The sequence below is a fragment of the Perca fluviatilis genome, chromosome 3 (assembly GCF_010015445.1).
Source record: "Perca fluviatilis chromosome 3, GENO_Pfluv_1.0, whole genome shotgun sequence".
Lineage (NCBI taxonomy): Eukaryota > Metazoa > Chordata > Actinopteri > Perciformes > Percidae > Perca > Perca fluviatilis.
The window spans coordinates 42,883,931-42,903,024 of NC_053114.1; the positions used below are offsets into that span (position 1 = coordinate 42,883,931).

Consider the following 19,094-nt stretch of genomic DNA (forward strand, 5'->3'; position numbering starts at 1 on the left):
CCATCTGAAAATCTGAAAATGGGTACAAAGTATGATGTGCAGCTGTGAAAGAGTGGATGAAGGATGAATACAACAAATCAATGACCCATTAGAACACTTAAGGGGTGCAAGTGGTGTGACATTATGTGCTGTTTAAAGTGGAGGATTTGTGATTTCTTACTTGACATACAAGGAAAAATATCTGCTTCAATGAAATCCATGCTGTTAGCTTCTTATTAGGCTGAAGGTGCAGTGGTTACTCTTTCAATGGGTTAGCAGTGTCTTTCAACAGAAAGTGAGACACACCTACTGGGAAATAAAACTATAAAGACGTTCCAATGATGATGCCGCTTCTGTGAAAATATTCCAGTCTATTTTTTTTTTAATAGTTCAATTATTACTTGGTAGCTGCTGAAACATGTCTTGCACCTATGATATAACACTAACAGAAAACAAAATCAGGTAGGCATAGATGTATTTAACAGAAAAACTTTACTCAGGCTAACAAGTTTTAAAATAATTGAAGAAGCTTCCATTACATAAACCCACTATTACAACTACAACCTGGTATAAAGCAAATTTCTAAAATATTAATGGTTTGAATATAATAGAATGAAATTATATATGCACAAACCCAAGTGGTATGCAAACATATATATTTGATTTTATTTATATTTAATGTATTATTCTTTATTTCCTAAAGTAGTAAGGTTAACAACGAGCTACAAACTCATTTTCATCAAAACGAGCTGTCCTCCGACCTGGGGAAATAACTTTAGTCTCTAGGAGCAGCCGGCGCTGAGACGAGCGCTTAGGGACCGTCTACAAACTACAACACTGACACAAAAATATCTATTAATTTAATGATTAAATAAGGTAGTGTCTCCAAACTTACCTCAATTATAACTTGTCTCCTGCTAGTTGTGCTACAGCACTCAAAAAAAAATAAGCATATTCATTATTTTGGTCAATATTATTTGCCACTTTTTTTTTTATATATGTCACAATTACAGAGAGTCATATCTTGACACATCGAAGGCCCCATGCTGGTTGTACTACAGCACTTACCTTTCAAAAATAAGCGTAATATAATTTTGGGGAATATTTTTTGCCTAAAACATTTAATATTTTAATTATTAAATAGAGTTGTGTCTCTAAACTTAGTAAAAGTAAGTAAAAGTAAGTAAAAGTAAGTAAGTATTATCAGCAAAATGTTAAAGTAAAAGTACTCATTGTATAGTAAAATGTTCCCTGTGAGTGTTTTATTATCTCTGATTAATGTGCGTGCTGCATTAATGTGTAAATAGCATTTTACAGATGTTTAAGATCATTTAACTCTTTTTTATGTAGCCTACTCTTGGGCGATTTTAGACCTTTTATAGATTAAATTCTTATTTAGATAAAATTTCATCTCAGCCCCCCCTAAAAATTATAATATAAAACTTTAAAAAAAAATCAATTTTAGTGCTTCAAGTGAGAGTTTGTGAACACCAAGGACAAACAATTACAGGTTCAAAGAAACAGGTTTAATATCCTGTGTGTCTGTCGCCAATGCTATGCACCTGTAACCCAGTCAAGGAAAGGCTTAACAGAAACGTAGTGTTGGCCAATCGGAGATGGTTGTGCCAGACTCCCGCCTTTGGCTGTGTCTCAATCTAATCTGTCAGAGGTAGAGCAGGATTGCGGTTGTGAAGTTTAACGTTGGTAGTCCCCAGAGAAGAAGTTGGTAATTTCATAGCAGATTAGAACCCAAATTAAAAAGGTAAGCAACTAAAATTGCTGAATGTTAGAACATTGTGTGAAATTGGTCGTTATTACTGTGCCTTATAAAGTGTCAGGTTTAGTTCCATCATAGTGTTAATAGTGTCAAAAACGTACTAATTTAGCAGGGTGGGGTTAACACTTTTGCATGCACTAAATCAGGGTCACATTCTCATTAGGGGCTGAGCCCCCCTAAAGGTCTGATCCTAGAATCGCCCCTGAGCCTACTGTTGGATAATTTAATCTATAGCAATAATTTAATCTATAGCAATGCTCTTATTATTGAAATAAGATCATCATATATTTGTAGCGTTACTCTCCTGTGAGAACAACATATCTCTAAAAAGTTGTACATTTTATGGTGTCAGAAAAACAGCCCTGTTTTCAGCTCTGTGACAGTGAAGCTGATCCGAGAGGCTTTTTAAAGACTTCATTTAGCTTAAGAAGGAGTCATTTTCTCAACTCATGAAGGAACACTTCATCCTTCAGTTTATCACAAACATTTAACATCAACACATCTGGAGATACATGGTTATTATAGGTTTTAATTCCCAATGAGTTTTTTAATTTTATATTTGACTTTTTGATTGCATTTTAGTTTCGATTTAGTTTTCAGTGTTTTAAGAAGTGTTTTAGTTTTTATAGGCTATTGTTTTAGTTTTACATTAGTTTTAGTCTGTTTTGTAAAGGCCAGATTTAATATCTCATGTATATACATGAAATGGCCATGATGTTTGAAGTTCATCTTTATGCTACTTTAGTGTCTGATGTGAAGCTATGAAGGCACAGCGACATCTCATGTGAAGTTTCAAAGTTCAGAAAGTTCCATTTCTGTGGTTCAATGTCACAATGAGAGTCTCTTTTTTTCCAGTCATGAAATATTATAGCTAAAAAATCTAAAACTGAAATGATTTAACTTCATTTTTATTTTATTAGCTTTGTAGCTTTTGGCAATATCGTTTCGGTTTAGTTTTTCTTGAAGGTTTTAGTTTTTATTTAGTTTCAGTTTACTTCATTATTTACTTTACTATAATAACTCTGCTGGAGATACGTGGTTTTCACTGGACAGGGGATGGAAAACTGTCATCTGAAAAGTATCCAAAACTACTTGAGTAACTGTAGCCTACTTGGTAAGATTCCGCCAGTGCTAATTGTTTGCCTAAGTATGTGTTAGTTAACTGTATTACAGTTAGTAGTGTGTAACTTCATCTATGTGTGACTAACATCAATGTACCAAACGGCTGCACCATAGGGACGCTTATTACATACCGGTACCAAGGCATGTACAGTTTCTAACTCAGTCTGCTTTTAATAATTGGTTTGATTACCCTGCACATATTTTATCAGCCAGCAGAGGTCAGTGCTGCCTTGCTAATGGAAATAAACCTGCTGCTAAAGAGTGACTTGGACAACCCATTCTCAATCCCAACTCGTCAAATACTGACGCTTTGTCAGTGGCTCATAGTGCCCAATACAGATGCACAAGGCACGCGTTATTATGGATCCCACGCAACTTCTGGGCAGGTCCCGATTGGTTGGGGTGAGGCATTGACCTTGAGTAGTTAAGGTTAGGGTTCCGTTCACTTGCGGTACAGCATGGACGCCAGGCCAATAGTAGCGTTTGAACGCTATTGAAGGGTGGGTCTTGCCTAGAAGTTGCGTGGGTTCCATCTGAGATGCTAAAGGAGATTTTTGCGTCAGTAACGCAAAGGCAGCTGACCAAGCATCTGGTTTTGACACATTGGGAGTGTGACTGTATTTCAGCTTCAACATGCCTGTTGCTTGTACATTGTCATGCTATTTTACTGCTGTTGGCCAGTTTCGCTACTTTGCACAGTGTACTCTGCATATAGTTTTGCATTTTCATATACGCTGTACACATTATTGTGTTATTTACAATTATATTTATTCTTGTAAATTGTGTAGATTTTATACAGAACCACTAAAGTAGACAGTTGTTCAGAAGGAATGTCATTGTGTGAATTGAAGGCTCAGACACTTCATGAGGTGCCTGTCTCCAACACCATCTTTCTCATCAGAAAGTTCCTCTAAATGGGTTTTCAACATAAAGGGAGACTTCACAGCACCAAAACTGGGCTTAGGGGAGAACACCTACCTGGTTTGATCTATATGATGGAAATACAAGCAACTGAGGGAGCTGACCATTTACTGTAACACTTTATGAGCGTCCATCCGCTCTGGCTGTTAAGTTCTGACAATCTGCATCTAAGAACAACAGTGTAGCCAGTGCATGGTGCACCACCTGGGGTGTCAGTGGCAGTCAGATCCTGGCTTGCATTGACAGTTCAGGGTCACAGAGCAACACTGCCTCTTCACGTTCTACACCTTTATGAAAAAGTTCAGAGATTATGGCCGAGGGCATGCTACCCTGATGGAACGAAAGGGCCAGCATTAGATCACAACAAGTTAAAGAGAACCTTAACTGCTTGAAAGATTCAGCAGATGGAGGTAGATGGCTTGTACCACTATCCCACTCGTCTTCTCAGTGTCCAGGACTTCCCTGAACTGTGTTCACCCAAGGAGGCCATGTTCCCCCAGCTTCAGAAGAACAGGCTGTCTAAAGCTCCAGAGCTAGCCACATCCTACATCACAGAGATACAGATGCTGTAACAAGCTGGCTACATCATCACACTGGAGCATGATGGTGCAGAGTACTCGCCAACCAGTCTCTCTGATACCTGGTGCAACAATCCTTGCAAGTCACACTTGGAGCCCAGCTGGTGACAGAGAAAATTCTGAGGACAGTACTTATTGAAGTTGAAGGAATCCTCAACCTCAACAACCTTTGGGCTATCATCGTCAGACATTGCTTACCCCAATTCTATTACCCCAAACTCTTGCTAATCGGAAGGCCTGATGCATGTCTCCCACAAGTAGTGTATCCTGAATCAGAGCTTTTGGGCAGCTCCTCACTAAAGGTGAGACAACCGAAATTACAGATGCCCTGTGGCTTGAAATTAATGGACAGAGCTTCCAGGTCTGAAAAGTAAAGCCAATGCGTTAAGTGCCTTAAACCTGCATTCTATTTAATTTCCAGAAGGGGGCGACTCCACTGGTTGCAAAAGTCTGCTTGTATAGAAGTCTATGAGAAAATGACCCTACTCCTTACTTGATTTATTACCTTTGTAAACATTTTCATGATGGATTTATGGTCTCAATGGACCTTTTTCACAGTAGACATTTTGACTTGTCATAGTAGGAAAAGCACAGCTGAAATTGATAATCTTAACGATGGCTCAATTCCATCAAGTGTCCCAGTAAGATATTTCAGTGAGTCAGCATGCAAAATACCAGGGCCTCTCCTAAGTGGAATGCAGCCATCATTAATGGTTTTGAATACACCTGTGCTTTTCCTGCTATGACATGTCAACATGTCTGCCGTGAAAAAGGTCTACCAGGAGTTTCAAGTCTTCTTCAAAACAGTATCATGTTCATTTTGTAAATTATGGTCCCATTTATTTTAAAATGTATGATAAAGCAGGGGATGCTTTAGGGGCATGACTACACAACAATCCGGACAGAGGCTTAGCAATGCCAACCATGTCACTGTGTACATTAAAATAGCCATGAAGTTGTTTTTGGGTGTTGTCCATGTTTTTGTCTTAAACTTTGACCCTCTCACTGTGTGTATTCATTTTATCAAAGTTGTTTGACACTTGTATAGTTAAGTTTGCCTTGGGTTAATTTGCAATGTAACTAACATGAATGTACCAAACAACCACATCGTAAGGCCACTCATTACAATGCATGTACATCTTCAGCAGATACTGGATGCAAATTTTCTTTTTTTTACCTTGGATGGCGAAGGCATGACCTGCCCTATTGTGCTTCGGATTGGCTGGTACTTGTTGCCTTCATTTGTTGGGTTGGTTAGGTTTAGGTAAAATGGGTGGGGTTAGTTAGGATTAGGGTAAGAATGTCAGGGTAAGCCAATCAGAAGTAGAGTAAGGCAGAGTAGAGCGGGACATGCCTTCACCATCCTTGGAAAACACTACTTGCTTACAATAGTCATGTGTAAAAACTACACTGCACATAATTTATCGGCCAACAGAGGAAGTGCTGCCTTGCTAATGGACATATACAGTACAGGTGTTGCTAAAGGGTGACTTGGCTGTTTCAGCTTCAGAGATTCCTGTTGCTTGTACACTTTCATGCCATGCTGTTTGCACTACATTGCAGTTAAAGTGATGGTTCGAGTATTAATTTGTCTTTGCACCATGACCTCGAGGCACTCAAAAACACAAACTTCATTTCACCTGGTTATATAGCATTGGGTGAGTTTAAGCGGCATAGATGATAGATTTAGGGGACTAATGGACCGTTTGTATTTCTTAAATGACCCAATTAATAATGCCCGAAATGATACCAAAGGTCTACGCTAGTATATAGTTATGTGCATAAAACGATGGATTGGAAAGTTTGTAAGTACACCAGAAGTTTATGTAAATAACACTTGCCACACGCCTGCTAGCTTCTGCTCTCTGCTGTTGTTGGTTGCGCTGTGAGACGAGTGCGCTTAGGGACATCTACAAATTACAACAACCGAAAAGAGATGCAACAAAGATATTTTTAATTTAACTTATTTTTAAAGTAAGTGCTGTAATATAACTAGCAGGAGACAAGTAATAATTGAGGTAAGTTTGGAGACATTACCTTATTTAATCATTAAATTAATACATATTTTTGTTGTATCTCTTTTCGGTTTAGTAATTTATAGACGGCCCTAAGCACTTTCGTGTAACTGCAGGTAGCAGAAGCAGCAACAACAGAGAGCAGAAGAGAGCAGGCAAGTGTTCATAAACTTCTGGTGTACTTACAAACTTTCCAATCCATCGTTTTATGAGAGCATAACCTATTTGTACTACTGTAGACCTTTGGTATAATTCGGGCATTATTAGTGGGGTCATTTAAGAGATACAAACGGGGTCCATTAGCCCCGCTAAGCTACTTAGCGGCTAACGCTACCCTACGCTTAACTCGCTTCCAGTGTTAGACCCAGGTGAAAAAGCTTCTGGGGGTGTTTGGCTCGAGGTCATGGTGCAAAGGACCCTAGGGTAAATTACTCCGAACCATCACTTTAAGTAGTTTATTTTTTTTCACATGTACTGTATACATTCTTGTGTTGTTTACGGTTAAATTTATTCTTGTGTATTATGTTTATTTCATACAGGGCCACTCGTTCACCAGACGGGTGTGCAGAAGGAATGTGGTTGTGGTGGTGGAAATAAAAGCATTGGAGCTGAAGACATCTATCTGGTTCTGATCGGTGACCTGCAGTGGATTACTTTTTAAGTGATTCCAGCAAAGAAACAGCAGAGGAGAAACACCATCTCTACAGCTATGTTGAAGGGCCCAATATTGGCTGCATGGCTGGTGTATTTCCTGTGTCATGTTTATCCTGGTAATAAACACTTGCTTACTTACATATCCTGTAGCATCATAAGCATACAACATATTTTGTTATAAAATTAAATATGATATATAATGTAAATTATATTCCGATACATACTACATACTACAGGTTTTCTGAGCTTTTTCCTGCTGCTTCTTTAACTGCCTTTAATCCATATTTTAACACAGAGGACCTGGTTAACTCTTTTAATCACACCTGTCCTGGAATCTATTGCCCCCTATGAAGACAAAAGGTCATATAGAATATTCCAGCCCTGGCTAAAATAATTCACCCAGGAATTAAAGAGAGACTGTAGGAGAAATTAACAAAATTGGAAGAAAGGCTCTGACACACCAACCTGACAGCCGACGGTCGGCAGAAAAGGCAGTCAGACTGATCAGTCGGCTCCCGTCTCTCAAAAAAGTGACTCGGAACACACCAAAGCAATACCGACTTGAGCGAACGTTCTGTGCGTGCGCGTGGCGTAATACGTCACCATTACTAGCAGGCGGCGCTAATCTGTACTGTCGCCCAACAAATGAAAACCGGAAATGACGGAACATCTCTCTAGACCTAGTAAACAAAAAGCACACTGTCGTCAGTCATTGTTTTCATCAGAGAGTGTTGATAGTAGTCAAGAAGGATCGCTGTTGTCATTACTCGCTGAACGGAGGAAAATACGATGGCTAGTAATAACAAGACACTGGCGTTGTCAGCTCTCTGGCTTCTTCTTGTGGAAGAAGCACTGATTTATTGAGTCCGACTGCCCACTGGCTATTTCAACAAGTAAAATCCGGCAAAATGGATGCCGATGGCTCCGCCGACTGACGACAGCACGGAACACACCGAACAAACTCGAGTCACTGACCTCGCCAGACTGTCCGACGGCCGATAATCGGGGTGTCAGGGCCTTTACCTGTATTTTATGACATCTAGAAAAACACAATGAGGAAAAAACGGCTAGCAAATCACTCTTACCCCAGATTTTAGTTTAGGTTAAGGAAGTCCCCTTGTCATTTTAGCAAATTACATTTTCTACATTACTACCTTCACTGCCACATGGGTGGCAGTGAAGGTCAGGGCCTCGACGGACCAGACCCGGGCAGCAGACGCTGGCTCTGGGGACGTGAACGTCACTCTCTGTGGGGAAGGAGCCGGAATTGGTGCGGGAGGTGGAGCGCTACCGGTTGGATCTGGTGGGGCTTACCTCACGCACAGTCTCGGTTCTGGAACTGTAACCCTGGATAGGGTTGGACTCTTTTCTTCTCGGAGTTGCTCAGGGTGTGCGGCGCCGGGCGGGTGTGGGGATACTAACAAGCCCCGGCTGAGCCCGCTACGTTGCAGTTTACCCCGGTGGACGAGGGTCGCCTCCCTACGCCTGTGCGGGTTGTGGGGGAAAACTCTGAGTGTTGTTTGTGCATATGCACCAAACAGGAGTTCGGAGTATTCGGCCTTCTTGGAGACCTTGAGTGGAGTCCTGCATGGGGCGCCAGTGGGGACTCCATTGTTCTGCTGGGGACTTCAACGCGCACGCGGGCAATGATGGAGACACCTGGAGAGGCGTGATTGGGAGGAACGGCCTCCCTGATCTAAACCAGAGTGGTTGTTTGTTGTTGGACTTCTGTGCTAGTCATGGATTGTCTATAACGAACACCATGTTCGAACATAGGGATGCTCATAAGTGTACCTGGTACCAGAGCACCCTAGGCCGAAGGTCAATGATCGATTTTATAATCGTTTCATCTGATCTGAGGCCGTATGTTTTGGACACTCGGGTGAAGAGAGGGGCAGAGCTGTCAACCCATTCACCATCTGGTGGTGAGTTGGGTCAGGGGTGGGGAAGACTCTGGACAGACCTGGTAAGCCCAAACGTGTAGGCGGGTAAATTGGGAACGTCTGGAGGAGGCCCCTGTCCAACGGACTCTTCAACTCGCACCTCCGGGCGGAGCTTTTCATGCATCCCTGTGGAGGCGTGGGGGGCATGAACCAGAGTGGACAATGTTCAAAGTTTCCATTGCTGAAGCTGCGGCGAGGAGCTGTGGTCTTAGGGTCTTAGGTGCCTCAAGGGGCGGTAACCCACGAACACCGTGGTGGACACCGGTGGTCAGGGAAGCCGTCCGACTGAAGAAGGAGTCTTTCCGGGATATGTTATCCCAGAGGACTCCGGAGGCAGTTGCAGGGTACCGAAGGGCCCGAAGGGCTGCAGCCTCTGCCGTGAAAGAGGCAAAGCAGCGGGTGTGGGAGAAGTTTGGAAAGACATGGAGAAGGACTCTTCGGGTCGGCACCAAAGTGCTTCTGGAAAACTGTTCGCCACCTCAGGAGGGGGAAGGGGAACCATCCAAGCTGTGTACAGTAAGGATGGGACACTGTTGACCTCAACTGAGGAGGTAATAGGGCGGTGGAAGGAGCATTTTGAGGAACTCCTGAATCCGACTAATACGCCCTCTATGTTAGAGGCAGAGCTGGAGGATGACGGGGATTGGGCGTCGATTTCCGGGCGGAAGTCACTGATGTAGTCAAACAACTCCACAGTGGCAAAGCCCCGGGATTGATGAGATCCGTCCAGAAATGCTCAAGGCTCTGGGTGTGGAGGGGCTGTCCTGGTTGACACGTCTCTTCAACATTGCGTGGAAGTCTGGAACAGTGCCAAAGGAGTGGCAGACTGGGGTGGTGGTTCCCCTTTTAAAAAGGGGGACCAGAGGGTGTGTGCCAATTACAGGGGTATCACACTTCTCAGCCTCCCTGGTAAAGTCTACTCCAAGGTGCTGGAAAGGAGGGTTCGGCCGATAGTCGAACCTCAGGTTGAGGAGGAACAATGCGGATTCCGTCCTGGTCGTGGAACAACGGACCAGCTCTTCACTCTACGCGATCCTGGACGGGGCCTGGGAGTATGCCCAACCGGTCTACATGTGTTTTGTGGATTTGGAGAAGGCTTATGACCGGGTCCCCGGAGATACTGTGGGAGGTGCTGCGGAGTATGGGGTGAGGGGCTCTCTACCAGGGCCATCCAATCTCTGTACAACCAAAGTGAGAGCTGTGTCCGGGTTCTCGGCAGTAAGTCGGACTCGTTTCAGGTGAGGGTTGGCCTCCGCCAGGGCCGCGCTTTGTCACCAATCCTGTTTGTAATATTTATGGACAGGATATCGGGGCGTAGTCGGGGTGGGAAAGGGGTTGCAGTTCGGTGGGCGCGGGGGATCTCATCGCTGCTTTTTGCAGATGATGTGGTCCTGATGGCATCATCGGCTCGCGACCTTCAGCACTCACTGGATCGGTTCGGGCGCGCGTGAAGCGGTTGGGATGAGGATCAGCACCTCTAAATCGGAGGCCATGGTTCTCAGCAGGAAACCGATGGAATGCCTTCTCCAGGTAGGGAATGAGTCCTTACCCCAAGTGAAGGAGTTTAGGTACCTTGGGGTTTTGTTCGCAGTGAGGGGACAATGGAGCGGGAGATTGGTCGGAGAATCGGCGAGCGGGCGCGGTATTACATTCCATCTATCGCGACCGTTGACGAAAAGAGAGCTGAGCCAGAAGGCAAAGCTCTCGATCTACCGGTCAGTTTTCGTTCCTACCCTCACCTATGGTCATGAAGGCTGGGTCATGACCGAAAGAACGAGATCCAGGGTGCAAGCGGCCGAAATGGGTTTCCTCAGGAGGGTGGCTGGCGTCTCCCTTAGAGATAGGGTGAGAAGCTCAGTCATCCGTGAGGAGCTCGGAGTAGAGGCCGCTGCTCTTTGCCGAAAGGAGCCAGTTGAGGTGGTTCGGGCATCTGGTGAGGATGCCCCCTGGGCGCCTCCCCTAGGGAGGTGTTCCAGGCACGTCCAGCTGGGAGGAGGCCTTCGGGGAAGACCCAGGACTAGGTGGAGGGATTATATCTCCAACCTGGCCTGGGAACGCCTCCGGATCCCCCAGTCGGAGCTGGTTAATGTTGCTCTGGAAAGGGAAGTTTGGGGTCCCCTGCTGGAGCTGCTCCCCCGCGACCCGACACCGGATAAGCGGACGAAGATGGATGGATGGATGGATGGACATTTTCTACAACTCATATCATGTGTGGTGTACCGCAAGGTTCAATTTTAGGTCCAATTTATTTCCTATTTTCATGCTCCACTTGGACAAAACCATCCAACGTCACAATGTCTCTATGCAATGCTATGCAGAAGAAACACAGATATATCTTCCCCTGACACCTGGTGACCCAAAAAGCCTAGCTGCTTCTTTAGATTGTTTTAAGCTGCCTACACTATCCACGATAAAGCTTCTATGCGCTGGCCGTTCCATTGATTTCCTATGGGAGGAGCAGTTTTGCGCCAAGCACTGCGCTATTACAACTTTGACCTAGTTGCCACTAATCTATATCCTTGAAGTTCCACTTCCGGGATAGACCCAGTGCCACAGGGAATTCTGCCGGATGTATGTATTTTCGCCGATTTCCGTTTCCTTCCACTTTCTTTTTTGTTGGAATTTTAAACTGCGGTGGATTTGTGAGGACTATGGTTAACTGCTCCTCATATCTCTGCAGGCTAAATCCAGACAGCTAGCTAGACTATCTGTCCAATCTGAGTTCTCTCTCAAACAACTATTTTGAAGCAGCTCTGTCCAGCGCTTAGCACCGTCAAAGAGGATTGTGATTGCTTTAAAGAAATGCCAATAAACCAGAGCATGTTTTTCTCCCATCCAGGAATGCGCAAAGCGTGTGGCAAAGCGAGACTAAGTTGCCACTGACCTTTCAGAGGCGCAACAACTTCCAGAATGTTCCTGCCCTGCGCTTTGCCTTTCTGCTCTGCCCCCTACCTCACAGTTCTACCACGGATTATGTGTAGGCGGATTTGGTGATGTCAACTGTTAGATGGCAAAACATTTTCTTCAACTCAACTTGTTTGCTAATGCGAAACTCGCTGGCAGAAATCTGGAAATACTATTTGACAGCTACCTGTTTTAAACAATTGACTAGACCTGGCACAAAATTGGCCATAACTCAATGAAAGTCTGTCCAAACATCACCAAACTTCGTGGATATCATTAATTAAGCTGTTGAAACAATGTTTTCTAAATTGAACGAAAGGGGGTGACGGTGTTGCCCGAGTGTCTGTCGGATTGCCTAAATTGTTATCTTAATTGCAGGTGTGGGAAACTCTCAAAGGTTTTGATCCTTCACAGCTTACCACTTCTAATGGCTTGTGTTGGCTTGAACGCTAATATAATAATATATTATGTGATTCTGTCTTTTATTGCTCTTATTCTTTTATTTGTATTTATCTATGATTAATTTTCTCTTGCTTTTATTTGGCCATACTGTTTGGCTCTCTGTTATCTTGTCTTCTGAGTATCCTGCTTTTGTTTTGTCTGTCAAAGCACGTTGTAATCTGTTTTTAAAGGTGCTATATATAAATGAATGTATTATTATTATAACTACATTAAGCAATATTTCCATGTCAAAATTATTGCTTTATCAGGTTTTTATCACCCAATATTTATTTGAGAAATATGTCTCTTGTTCTAGTTAAATCCGGTGTGATCTGCGGTGAGTCCAAAATGACAATAGGGGTTGAGAAGTCTAAGTATCGTAGAATCCATAAGGGGGATTTCCGGATCAATGATGCCACCAGCGCCGCCTGCCGCCTCAGATCCAACAGCACTCACTTCTTCGCTGAAGTCCCCCTCAACGGTTGTGGCACTCAGATCGAGGTAACGCAGGGTCATTGGTTTCATTACCTGCTGTGCCTTTCCCTCAGTTATTGGTTTTGCTTTTTATTTGCAGTATGACTGAATGCATAACCTTTGACTCTGCAGGAAAATGGTGAAAACCTCATTTTCACAAATACAATCACCTTAGTCGACAATGCAAACGCAGTGATCACCAGGAAATGTCTGCTGGAGCTGAAGTTCGAATGCACGTACCCCAAAAGTGTAAAAGTGAAACAGAGCTTCAGTGCACACAGGAAGAATGTCGTAGAGTCGGAGAAAGGCTTCGGCACGTTCACCTACAAGTTTGAATTTTATCCTGATAAGAAATTCCAAACCCCGCTTACACCAGATTCATACCCTCTGGACTGTGATAGTGAGCAAAAGCTTTTCATGCAGATAGAGGTCGCCTCCTCAATTGTAAACACCGAGCTGTTTGTGGAGTCCTGCAGTGCGTCACCATACGACATTCCAAACTACAAAACAACCTACTCCATCATTGATAAAGGGTAGGCATGAGTACACCACAAGTGGACTTATAGATGGAAATTAAATGTCTCTCTAACTTTGACCAGTGTTTCACTTTGTAGATTGATTTTCTTCTCTTACCTTAGACGCTCATCTATGCAATAGGACCATGTCAGGATGTTCAAGTGAATGCTTCACTTACTTCATCTTTGGCATTATATACTTCTTTTCCTTACGTTGTAAATAACTTCAATAGAACAATACCTCTGTCCCTAAAATATCACCCATTGTAATACACAGAGTTACAGAGGCAATATTTCTCATCAGTTTGTTTTGTTTTGCTCTGACTAGGTGTAAAGTGGACCCGACTGTTATAAATTATAGCCGCTCCCACGACACAAAATTCAGGTTCAGCATGGATGCCTTCACGTTTATCGGCTTGAATGACCAGGTAAAGAATGGACTATGTGGTTAGACTGGAAGAAGAACTTTGTTAGAGGCCAATGTGTTGGTCATGGAGCTTCATCAGGCTTCAAATACACTATGTGAAACAACAAATACTTCTTCATCTCTAAACACCTGAGGCATTTAATAATTGATAAATGAAAAATAATTAAACATCCTTTTAACAATTCCAGAAATTGTAAAAAAAAATATATATATATTGTTTTTAAAGGTGCTATACAAATAACGTTATTGTTATTATTATGTCTGCTGACATAATGACAGCATGTTCTGTTGCATTCAGGTGTACATCAGCTGTTCAGTAATGATCTGTAGATTAGGAAAACCTGACACAAGATGCTCGCAGGGATGCATCAATTCCAGAAAAAGACGAGATGATCAGCAACATCACCTCACAAAGAGAGAGGCTGTCACTCAGAGTTCAAGGCACTTCATTTCCCAGGGTCCTCTGCGCTTAAGGAGATCAGCAGAGAGCCCCGGAAGCCCAGGTATGAAAACACTGTTTTTTTCCCCATGTTTGAGTAAAACTTCTGACAAGATCAAATTGAAATTGTGTTTATTTTTCCCCCAGTGATCAACCTGAAACTGAACCTGTTTTTCATTGCTGGATGTCTCCTTTCAGCCGTTGGCATGATCAGTGCCGCAGTCGTCTACAAAGCCACACTATCAAGGGTCAAATACCAACCTTTGCCCGCATTTGAAAGTTAAGACAGCAGCGTGTGCAGGATACCAATCATGTATTAACTACATTTGACTACATAAAGCAAAGTCATTACTCTTAAACTAATTAATATCCTTGAAAAAAACATAAACGTACACTGAAACAATATTGCCTGGTTAAAAGACAAATGAAAATAATATGAACATTTTCATAATATGAAAATATGAACATGAATTCATTTCACTTTTAGTTTTTAGCTATATTATTTTACAACAAAAGAATGCTATGCTTTTCCACAATTGCTTCACAATTAATCTCTATCATTTCACACATGCAGTCTAGTCTAGGAGAATTAAATAACAAGAACATGATTTTTGTTAGAATGGAGTGGAACTATCTGTTCTATACTCTGGAAAGATTTGGGTTTGGGGAGAAATATATATCCTGGACGAAAGTGATTTACTCCTCCCCACAGCCTCAGTTAGAACAAATACCATTCAATCTGGGTCCTTTCATCTCCATCGCTCTAAGAGACAGGGTTGTCCTCTAAGTCCTCTTCTATTCACAATTGCCATTGAACCCCTTGCTGTGGCATTTTGTTGTGACCCCCATATCTCTGGCATACACAGAAACGATATTGAATTAAAGGTTTCTCTATATGCTGATGATCTACTTCTTTTTCTTTCCAACCTCTCTGTTTCTATACCTGCCGCCCTGGCCTGTCTTCAGTCCTTTGGTCAAATATCTGGCTCTAAATTAAATCTTACTAAGAGCGAGATATTCCCTATCAATACAGCTGATCAGACATTCCCTTTACACAACCTGCCTTTCAAAGCTCATAGCTTTAAATATTTTGGGATTCATGTTACCCACAAATTTAAAGACCTTTTCAAGGCAATTTTTACTCCTTTGCTGTCTAAAACTCAAGAGGACTTTGATGGTTGGTCTCTTCTCGAACTTGTCTTTGGCAGGTAGTGTCAATTCTGTGAAGATGACTACTCTCCCACGTTTCTCATATCTGTTTCAATCTGTCCCCATTTTCCTCCCTCAGTCTTTTTTCCATAAACTGGACAGCCTAATCTAGAATTTATTTGGAATAAAAAGTTCCCTAGGTTGGGTAAACAATATTTACAGAGACCCAAACCAGTTGGGGGGGTTAGCTCTCCCCAATATGACATTCTATTACTGGGCCGCTAATATTAGAATTCTAAAATTCTGGCTCCAACTGGCTCCAATATGAAACTTTAGATTTAGGTAACCATGGAGGCATTTTCTAGAAAACCAGTTTCATTGAAGGCTGTAGTGCATTATTCTACTTTATCCTCCAATTCTCCGCAAGAATGTGCTTGTGAGAACTTTTCTTAGAATTTGGGCTCAATTCAAACGCTGTTTTGGTTAACAATCTTTCTCCATCCAAGCTCCAATAGCCACCAATCATACTTTCACTCCATCTCTTGTAGACAATGCTTTTTTCAATTTGGTCCAATCAAGGCATAGTATCATTTCAGGATTTATACATTAACAACACCTTTGCGTCCTTCCAACAGCTCTCAGAGAAATTTTCAGTCCCTAAATATCACTTTTTTAGATACCACAAGTTTGTAGTTTTGCTCGCACAACCTTCCCAAACTTCCCCAATTTGCCCAACGAGTCACCTCTTGATAGGTTTTTCAAACCTAGTTGTTCATTGAAAGGGTTAATTTCAGATATTTATAATCAAATTCTCTCTCTTCATCCAAAACCACTGGATCCCATAAGAGCCTTGTGGTAAGAGGATTTGGGGGAGGAGTTAACTGAGGTTTTGTGGGACGAAATTCTTAGTTGTGTGCATAAATCTTCAATATGTGCGCACCATGGCCTTATTCAGTGCAAAATTCAGCACCGTACGTATTACACCAAAGAGAGGCTGGCTAGGATCTACAAAGATATATCTGCAAAATGCAATAGATGTAAGCAAACCCCAGCCAATCTAATTCGTATGTTATGGCTCTGCCCATCTCTGCATAATTTCTGGACGGCTATTTTTAAAACTATTTCAGACATAGTTGAATAGAGGATCAAGCCGAATGCTCTCACCGTATTGTTTGGTGTCCCCTCCTTTGTGCCTTCCCTATCAAAATCTAATAGAGATGTTATTGCCTTTGTCACCTTATTAGCGAGAAGACTAATTTTAACTAAATGGAAATTAAGAACCCTCTTATCATGCACGCTGGTTGGCGGATGTCCTTTATTTCCTTCAATTAGAACAAATTAGACTTTCTACAAGGAGTTCTTCTCAAAAAATGTTTTAATGTATTTCTACATTTGGAGAATACTAGTTTCTCACATATTCCTGACTAAGACTGGATTGGCCTAAACTTGGCAATATGTCCTATTTTGTACTTTGTTAGGGTGACTACCTATTGAAACGTTTTGCTGTATTTTTGTATTTAACCCTCATTACTGACGGTGGGGGGTTGTTGCGTTTTAGTTTGCTTTGATTTGTTTTGTATTTTATATTGTGTATGTAAGCAAAAAAGGAAACTTGTTTTTATACATATCTTTTTCAACTGCTGTTGTACTGCTGTTTTGAAATTAATAAAGAAATCTGGGAACAAAAAAAAAGTATCTTGATTGATATGTGTAGTCCTACCCAATCATAATCATTCCAGTGTAATCATTAAAAGCCCTTTACGGCTAAACCAAAGTCAATAATCATACACTTGCTTAATGGATCAGTAAAAACATATTCTGTCACGTATATATTTTTGCTTTTGTCCACTTTAATTCGCTCTCTCTCTCTAACACATGAATACACTCTTCTCCCATTGAATGTGAAGCATTTCTGCTGTAAATCAACCGTTGCTGTGCTGCAATAGTCTCTGTTTTTAAGATTGTATTTCTCTGCGAAGCAACAGTGGACCAAATTAAATGAGAATGTTAGATACTTGGCTCCAGCTAGCAGGCAGACTGGATGGAAAGGAGAAGCTGGTTCTCAGTAGCCCGGTCCAGCTGTTATGTGACTTATGGAAGGAAATTGGATGAATCACAGCATGTCAGGAGAGAACACAAGTGTTTCTTGATTCAAAACATTGATCAGGGCTTCCAAGGATTTGTTTTCTATGGGTCTATGGGGATTGACTCACCTCAAGTGGCCACTGGTGGAAGTGCAGGTCAGTCCCGAAGCTGCTGCTTGAATAACATAGGCCACATGAGGATGACAAACATCATTTTTAGCATCTTACTGAGATTTCAAATGACTCAAAACTAAAACAAAAAAAAAATACTGGAAATTAGTTAGCTTAATTTTGTCACTTAACTTGATGTTATCTTAAAAGAGGGATTACTGTTGCCTCTTGTGATATTAACTTCAACACATTTGTAACCGTAAAATATTGTTAAACACCTTTGAAGTGTTGTTCCATGTTGCTTACTTTTGGCATTCATTTCGTATTCTATCCGAAAGCAGCACAAAATACCGTCTTTCCCTATGAGTCTTTATGGTCAGAAGGGGATCAGGTGTCCGTAGTAACATGGCGGCGGCAGAGACGCATGTTACATGCCGGTTGCAGTAGGATATCTACGTAGGCTATATAAATATGTAGGCTATATATAACGTTATAGGCTATAGGCCTGTAGTTGTTATTGACATAATCAAAACACCATTAAATTGTTGAGGAAATAATATTGATTTTGCAAGATAGAAAGTCACACTAAAAATACAGGATTAACAGTAGCCTATTGATATTAAAACAATCTACTATGCTATAGCTAGATAAATTAGAACTACTCATTTATTTGAAAAAGAAAACAAATGTATTTGGGACATTTTAGTTTTAAAAACCTGACTTAGGCTTACGATTTAAATGTGTACCTATCAGTGGTGTAGGCTAGTCTACGTGATACGCAGGTATACGCAGTATACCCACTAAGAAATCTCCAGGATTCCTATATACCCACTTAAAATGTGTAATGATACGCAACAACATAGTTTTGTGACAGAACTTTCACTTCAGATATTTGTATTCACAAATAGGGTGATATCAGGTAAAATGGGCCATCAGGTAAAATGGGCCATTTAAGGTTTGGGGGTCCCAGCCCCTCTGGAATTTAGAGCCAATGACTGCAAAGGATTTCAAACTGTTGTCTTAACTGTACTTGACAAGTAACAGGTGATTTGATTGGTTTATGGTTGCTATGGTGGGCAGGGGAATAATTCAAATCAAGACTGCACCAGAAAGCTGCATGGTAAGTAGCCTGGCATACCAAATCTAACTAAACTATTATAAGGATGATAAATCTATATAAAAAAACATGCACATAAAAAAACTATGCTTAATATCTGTCTTGATGGCATCAATCAGAAACAATGTTGTTAGTTTGGTATATGAACATATTTAAAAAAAACAATGTTTTTCTTGGCCCCAATTTACCTTAACCCACTGAGGTAAAATGGGCAACATGGTTTCAGCTAAAATGGGCCATCATCTGTGTCACTCACAAACACACATACGTGTTTAGGTAGGTGAGTGAGTGTATAATATGCGTGCGACGCGTACACACACACACACACACACACACACACACACACACACACACACACACACACACACACACACACACACACACACACACACACTCACCATGACCTCCCCAACAGTAATAATGGTAGTAGATATTGTTGTGTTT

At 41.8% G+C, this 19,094-nt stretch overlaps 1 protein-coding gene across 2 annotated transcripts; it reads left to right on the forward strand.

Annotated features, from left to right (window-relative positions):
• The first annotated feature begins 1,694 nt into the window (after window positions 1-1,694).
• On the forward strand, window positions 1,695-17,012 carry LOC120556078 (ZP domain-containing protein-like). 2 transcript variants are annotated; one of them, XM_039795462.1, is made up of 7 exons: window positions 1,695-1,741; window positions 6,932-7,162; window positions 12,651-12,835; window positions 12,941-13,341; window positions 13,652-13,751; window positions 14,049-14,253; window positions 14,337-17,012. In XM_039795462.1, the coding sequence occupies exons 2-7, from the start codon at window positions 7,102-7,104 to the stop codon at window positions 14,471-14,473; spliced, it is 1,089 nt and encodes a 362-aa protein (XP_039651396.1). In that variant the 5' UTR covers window positions 1,695-1,741; window positions 6,932-7,101; the 3' UTR covers window positions 14,474-17,012. The 2 variants fall into 2 exon arrangements, with proteins under 2 accessions (XP_039651396.1, XP_039651397.1); XM_039795463.1 differs by lacking the exon at window positions 1,695-1,741 and adding an exon at window positions 4,204-4,679.
• The last annotated feature ends 2,082 nt before the right edge of the window (window positions 17,013-19,094 follow it).